The sequence below is a fragment of the Vigna angularis genome, chromosome 2 (genome assembly GCF_016808095.1).
Source record: "Vigna angularis cultivar LongXiaoDou No.4 chromosome 2, ASM1680809v1, whole genome shotgun sequence".
Taxonomy (NCBI): Eukaryota; Viridiplantae; Streptophyta; class Magnoliopsida; order Fabales; family Fabaceae; genus Vigna; species Vigna angularis.
The window spans coordinates 47,593,527-47,601,387 of NC_068971.1; the positions used below are offsets into that span (position 1 = coordinate 47,593,527).

Here is a 7,861-nt window from a genome sequence, read left to right on the forward strand (position 1 = left end):
ATTTTGTCTTCCATATACTAATTTGTAGAAGAAATTAAATTATATCACAGATAAAAAAACTCATAAAAAGAAAGTTAATAAAAATATATCATAAACATGTTTGCGTGCAGAGTGAGTAAAAGAACTGTAAAAGGTAAAACATTTGATGGAGCATTGATTATTTATTGTACATATATTTAATATTACTTTTCATTATTAATAAACATATCATACCTGATAAGATATTCTAAACCACAGTTTTAATGAAAATTAATGTGTTTTTTTCTTTACACATCTTTTACATTAATCTACCATTTAAATTTGAAGAAAATAAAAGTTATGTATAAAAAAAATATTATTTGGAGCCAATTCTACTCTGTTAGTAATGTTAGCACCTGAAATTTGATAAAGTTAAGCATAGTTTTAAACTTCTTACTACAATGCCAATAATATGTCTCCATCTTTATGCAAACTCTGACAACTTAAATTTATATTGATGTTATTTTATATGCTGGCATTAGTGGTTGAAAGGTCACAATTTATAAAATATAATACGAAGAGGTATTTGTTTTTTTATTAGAAAAGTTAAATAAAATGTGATTTTGATTTCTCTCACAGATTGGATTTTATATATTCAATGATTCGTATAAGGGATAATTCCTATCACCGACAAAAAAAACTCCTTTATTCTTAGTTTAGATTAATTGTATATATTTTTCATACTACTTATAAAATATCACATTTTTAAAACTTGTAAAAACAAACAATTAAGATAACACCAGAAAATAATAATTACACTGTCATGCTAAAATATAAATAAACGACAATTACTTTATTAAAATATAAAACTCTTTAAAAATTTAATAAACCAGACAAATTTGATAAACCAATCAAATTTAGTAAAGACTTAATTAAAGTATATATTTAGGAAAAACTTAAATTTTAATTAAACTTATTAAATATTTAATAAATAAAACAAACTAAATTTAATTAAACTTATTAAATATTTAATATCTACTCATACAATTTAAAAATTTCATATTAAGCAGGTTTTATTAAATACTAAAGTCTTTACCACTTTGGCATATGTGGGTTGAGAGAATATTTTAAGAAATTTAATATATACAATTGTTAACTTTTATATTTGTTATAGATTCTCCCTTTAAACTCTTCATCCATGATTTTTTGTAATGTATACTATTTAGACATTTAATGAAATCGGTATCTTTATATAAAAGTTTCACAACTTCAAAATTAACCATACTAAACCCAAATATTCAAACCTAAACAAACTTTCAACTATAAAATCAAGAAAAGATTATTTTTCAATCCTATCTATTCATATTTTTTCCAAGCTAAAACTATCGAATTTTAATATATTTTCTAGACAGATACCTAAGCAAACTAATTGTTTTTGGTTGACCACACAAATTTCAAAATGAAATTCAAAGCAAGTTCAGGACTACTAGAAAAATAACCTATCAAGCAAAATTTAATTGTTAGTATGACATTGAAGCATTTGTAAACTCAAAACACTAATTGTCTCAAAATATGATGTAATTCAGCATTCAATAACTAAGCATGCAGTAATATTACATCTCTTTATTTTTTTCAACCCTCAATTTCAATCTAAGCCTAACATAACCATTTTTTTAAAAAAGTCTCTCATACTATAATTTTAATAAATACATCAAAGAGCTGATGAACTTTTAGGTCCTGGAGATCTAAAGCTAAATAATCAAATACAACAAAATTCAAACAAAAAAGTAAATTAGTTGGATTTTTGACTAATAAAAAAAATTATACCTAAACACAGGGGATTTTAGAATAAAAAGATAATTAATCTGATTTAACCTGTTGGGTTAAAATATCTTAAAAAGACTAGTTATTAAAGGAGAGAAAAAAGAAGAAGTCTGAGTATTAGATAGGAAGAAATAAAATAACTTAAATAAAAAAAAAACTCCAAATAATTGTGTGGACAAAACAAAGAGAGAATTTTACATTAAAAACATTAAACATTCTTTTAATTAAATTTTTTAATTGTTTCACCATAGTGCTCTTAATTTCGATTACATTTGTTTTTTTTTTACTTGTTCATAGTTATTGAAGAAAATATAATTGAATTAAACATTTTTATACTACTAAGAACAATTTCTGAAAGTCATAATTTCTGTTTGAATGTCCAGCATTGTTTATGCACCACCTGAATAGCACTCTGTACATGTTTACATTGCAATTATAAATTCATTCCTTTGCAATAACACTTCAAGGCAGCATTGTATATGTCTTTGGTTTTACTTTCCCTCTTTTAAAAGAGAAAAAAATAGCCAAAATCGAAATAAACATTTGAAAAATAAATAATTATTTTTGTGTATTCAAGAATATTTTTTATATACAATTAAACTTGGTGACAAAAAGTTATTTTAATGCATAAACATGAGATTATTAAAATTCATAATTAATAGATAATTTTATAATTACTTTTAAATATTGATTTTATTAATGAAACACGTATAATATTTTGATATTCTAAAGCTAGGAGAAACTTACTTTTTCGAATGTTGCATTTAACCTTCCCTACTGTGGACTAATTCCATTGGTTGTTTTTAACCTTCCCTATCCTTTCTACTATTGACTGTTGACTTTTCTTCTCAAGAATGTTGACAATGTAGGGTGATGTTTTATATTGTTTTTCCACGAGAAAAAAAAAAAATCTAGAAAAAAAAAACATCTAGAAAAAAAAAACATTTTAACTCTAGGAATAGAGTCTACTTTCAATCATAATTTTATAATTATTAGTTATCATAGTTTCCTATAGTACAGATAAGTGCAATCTAATAGTTATTCTATTTAAAAGTAAAAGTTATCAAAATGAAATAAAATCTAAATATTTTATTATTTAAATTAATAGAAAAAATAACTATTCAAATTTTATTATATATATATATATATATATATAAATTTAGTATTCATTTCACTTTAGAAATAAGCTAGTACAGTAATTTAAAATAAAATTTATGTTTACAAGTATGTTTTATAGAATCTATCACATCTAATGCATATATTAAAATAGTAAAGTATACTATTATAAAAATGAAACCACACAATAAAAAATTTCAAATTAGATAGTATGAATTTAAAAAATTCAATTTTTTTAGAAGAGATACTAAGAATTTTTTTTAATACTTAATGGTATCACACATAATTAATTAAATAAATAACACGAAAACCAGAACAGCAGTTAGCCGGTGAAATTGGTGGACCCCACCGATTAGATTCTTCTGCCAAACACACTTTTGAAATGGCCATGTCATCTGGACGATTTATTATTGAATTTAACAATAGTTTAATAATTCGACCTAATATGATCATGGTTATAATTGTCATTTAATATTATATTTTTAATGAAAAACGAAGCATTAAATATTCTCACATAGTTGATAGTAAAATATGTACTGTTACAGGTTCAAAATCTATAATTTTAATGAGTATCTTGATTATGTCATTTGAAAAATTGTTTTTTTACCAAATAAAAAATATATTTTTCATGAATCTAAAAGAAATAAGCATTAAAAAAGTGAAGGTTTAGGGTAGAAATGAATTAAAAAATCATATGTGAAGTGAAAATTATGTATTGAATCTGAGGAAGTACAATGTGTAGGGGAGCAAGAACAACCCACTATAAAATCCCACACACCCTATTCTTCTGTTCACGTACCTGTTGAATCTCAGTATTCAGAGAAAGGAGAAAGAGAGATCTTTTTGTGCTGTGAAGAAGGGTCTTTCCTTGTTTCTTCGTGTCTTCACTTTTACCATGTCGCTGCTATCAGATCTCATCAACCTCAACCTATCCGACGACACCGAGAAGGTCATCGCAGAGTACATATGGTTAGTCTCTCTCTGTATCTCCCACGCACAGAGTTTTTCTTTTTTTAGGTTGGTTTTTCTGGACGTACGAACAAGAACACCATGAAAACATGTGAACGTTTGAATTTGTTGTTACCTGCATGCTTTTACGTTTCCAGGGACGTTTTTTTGGGAGTGAAACGTTTCTCATGATGGGCGTGACTTATTATTACTGATCCTTTGTATGATCAACGTTGAGAATTGGGTCCAGCTGAATGGACTGGTCTCGTATGACATGATCAACTCTGTTCCACTCTGCAATACATGATTTTGTTCCATCCCCTTTAAAAACGATCCTGGAAATATTTGGCCCGAATTCATGATATCTCATGAACTTAAATATTGCAAGAAGGAGATTACTTTCTCCCATGATTTGCTTCCTACCCCCTCTTCTTTTTCTCTTGCTGGTGTTTCATATATTTTGTTCCTGTGATATATTGTATTCTCTCTCGATGTTTCGCCCCCCTGTCAATATTTTTTTTGGGGTAGTTTTGCTTATTTGGTAGGGAAGGGGGTCTCCGAATCTGAGATGTTTACTTTACTCTGTATTTTAGTGGCTATGCTGTTGTTTGACTTTATTCAGATTTTGATCGCTTCAAAGATGAGCTTGCTCTTTTCTCTGGAATTAATTTTAAAAAAGGAAGAGTCTTTTCCTTTGTTTTTTTAGTTTGAAACTTTTTTATGCAAATTTTCTTCTTGATGAATTGTAACATTTTATTTTTATTTTGGTAGGATCGGTGGATCAGGACTGGATCTAAGGAGCAAAGCAAGGGTAATTCACTATATGTATAGCAAGCTGAAAAAAAATTGTATTTGTATTGTTTTCTATTTTCTAACCCAAGTGTAAAATGGATCTGGTACACAGACTCTACCAGGACCAGTTAGCGACCCTTCAAAGCTGCCTAAATGGAACTATGATGGTTCCAGCACAGGTCAAGCCCCTGGAGAAGACAGTGAAGTGATTATATAGTATGGTTCTGTAATCATCTTAGCTAACCACTTTTTCCTTAACCAATACGCAGTTTGAAAGATTTTTTGTTTTCTATTTTGTTGATATTCTATTCTTTACTTATTTGGGTTGGATTCCATACAGCCCACAAGCTATTTTCAAGGATCCATTCAGAAGGGGTAACAATATCTTGGTGAGTTTCTTTTTACCCATACAACTTGGTTTTTGTAGTAAGTTTGATTTTGATACTGAGAAGGCGGAAGTTTTCACAACAAACACGTTGTAGAAATTACTTGCAACTATTTTTGTAGTTAATAACCAAATATCAACAATTTTACTGTGCATAATTTATAACCGGTAGCAGTATAAAAAATCTTTATGTATTCACTATGGTTTAATCCTCTTTGTTTTACTTTGTATTTTCACTCTAGGTTATGTGTGATGCTTACACTCCAGCTGGAGAACCCATTCCCACTAACAAGAGGCACAATGCTGCCAAGATATTCAGCCACCCTGATGTTGTTGCAGAAGAGCCCTGGTATACGCTGTTTCTCCATTGTTGTTTCTAGTAACCATTTCTAGTTTTCTTTTTCTGACTATTTATTCTTACATGGTTTTTTTATCAGGTACGGTATTGAGCAGGAATACACCTTATTGCAGAAGGATGTCAACTGGCCACTTGGGTGGCCTGTTGGCGGTTTCCCTGGACCTCAAGTGAGTACTCAATTACACACACAACTCATTATATTATCCATTTCACACATTTACTCAAAATGATCAATGTTGAAACATTTTGGGGCTACATATGAATAATGATTCTAATCACTTAACACTATCAAAATTTGTCCTTAACCCGATTGTTTAATGTTGTTGGAACCGTAATTTTTTTGTGAAAGGTGAATGCAGACCAATTTTAGCTTGTCATTTGGGTGTTTTTTATTGGAAGTATACTGTTGCCTCTGTTATTGTTTATACACTTGTTATATTTAATTTGGGGAATAACATTACTGTTTGATTTGTTTAACAGGGACCTTACTATTGTGGTGCTGGTGCTGATAAGGCTTTTGGGCGTGACATTGTTGACGCACATTACAAAGCCTGTCTTTATGCTGGCATCAACATCAGTGGAATTAATGGAGAGGTTATGCCGGGTCAGGTAAGTTGAAATTGGTATAAATTATGCACTATTTTTCGTACACATCATTGATTACCCTTGACACTTTCGGCTTGTTTGCTTTCTATAATCTATTTTGATTTCTTGTATATTATGCATCAATCTTGTGTATGCAGTGGGAATTCCAAGTTGGACCTGCGGTTGGGATATCAGCTGGTGACGAGTTGTGGGTAGCTCGTTACATCTTGGAGGTAGGTAGCACGTGACTAATTCTGGTGTTACTCTACCTATCTCATCAATGATCTAACTTTCCTTGTTAATGTCACTAACAGAGGATCACTGAGATTGCTGGTGTGGTGCTTTCCTTTGACCCTAAGCCAATCAAGGTTAACATTTTCTCTCACCAAGGGTCAAGTCAATTTTCCCATTTTTACACCTAGAAACCATCACAGTTTGTAATGGTTGAAAGTGTAATATTTCCCTCTTTTTCATTTACATTATTTAAATGATATATATTGAGTTGTTGTCTAATGTCTTTTGCGTTATTAAAAAACCAGGGTGATTGGAATGGTGCCGGTGCTCACACCAACTACAGGTAACCTTTTGTTACTTGAACAGCAAATGTCACATTGAGTCTATCGAATTAATAAAATACTAATACTAATAATAATAATAATAATAATAATAATAGTAATAAGAACAATAACAGAGCGACTGTGATAATATTTTTGCAGCACGAAGACAATGAGAAACGATGGTGGCTATGAAGTAATCAAATCAGCAATCGAAAAATTGGGGAAGAAGCACAAGGAGCATATCGCTGCTTATGGAGAAGGCAACGAACGCCGTCTGACAGGACGACACGAAACTGCAGACATCAACACCTTCTTATGGGTAAGCAACAAAAAAACACCATAATATACTCTTTTGGTTCTACTATCTTTCATTCGACACACTTCTCTATGTGGGAACACGCATTATGGACCCTCTGTACAAGAAAGCGACACCAGGGACCCCTTCTAGATGATATTTTTTTTCTTCTTCTCTTTTAATCACAAAATGCCACTTTCTTTTAACTTTCAAGATAATCTGTGAAATAAGTGAAGATAATATATATTTTTTCAAGATAATAATTTTTAAAAGAAAATTGTATTATATTTGGTGTGATGATTGTTCAGGGAGTTGCAAACCGTGGAGCTTCTATTAGAGTTGGGAGGGACACGGAAAAAGCAGGGAAGGGATACTTTGAGGACAGAAGGCCAGCTTCTAACATGGACCCGTATGTTGTTACTTCCATGATTGCAGACACAACCATTCTGTGGAAGCCATGAGCAACAACACCTGCACTTTGTCTTTTCCTTTGGGATGGAGAAAGGAACATTAAGTAGGATTTGGTCCTTTATTTCACACCTCTTACTTTTTAGGATTTGGATTTCTGGTAATTGTTGTGGTTCGCTTGCTTGGGGCCTTGCTGGTTGGTACAACTAACCACCAAGGATTCTTCATTGCTTTCCATTTCTTTCCCATGTTTTCCGATTGTTATAATAATATCCTTAATAATCATAATAATATATGAAACTGTATTCTCATGGTATATAATTTTATTTCTGAACTCAAAATTGCAGTTATGAGATTACAAATTAAAATCACATTCCCCGTTGCTATTTTTTTTTTAATTCTCTTCAAGCCGGATTCTTAGGGGATGTCTTAACGATATTTGTTTATCGAAATTTGGTAAAGGAAAATTCTTCTTATTTATAGCAGGTAATTTTTTTGAAAAAAATAAAATAAGTTGTTTTTATAGAGGTAAAATGAATAATCTAAGCGGTTACAAGAGGTTTTTATCTTTTAATTAATAGTTACAGGGGTAAACAAATATTATACAAGATAATAGTGAAAATGCGTTCATCATT

General features: G+C 30.1%; 1 protein-coding gene across 2 annotated transcripts; it reads left to right on the forward strand.

Moving 5' to 3' along the window:
• Positions 1-3,572: 3,572 nt before the first annotated feature.
• On the forward strand, positions 3,573-7,542 carry LOC108329138 (glutamine synthetase nodule isozyme). Of its 2 annotated transcripts, XM_017563197.2 has the most exons (12): positions 3,573-3,867; positions 4,618-4,657; positions 4,751-4,854; positions 4,979-5,027; positions 5,266-5,372; positions 5,461-5,548; positions 5,862-5,990; positions 6,125-6,199; positions 6,281-6,334; positions 6,506-6,543; positions 6,683-6,842; positions 7,127-7,542. In XM_017563197.2, exons 1-12 carry the CDS (start codon positions 3,794-3,796, stop codon positions 7,277-7,279), a joined length of 1,071 nt encoding a protein of 356 aa, XP_017418686.1. In that variant the 5' UTR covers positions 3,573-3,793; the 3' UTR covers positions 7,280-7,542. The 2 variants fall into 2 exon arrangements, with proteins under 2 accessions (XP_017418686.1, XP_017418687.1); XM_017563198.2 differs by lacking the exon at positions 6,683-6,842 and having other exon boundaries at positions 7,187-7,247.
• Positions 7,543-7,861: the final 319 nt, after the last annotated feature.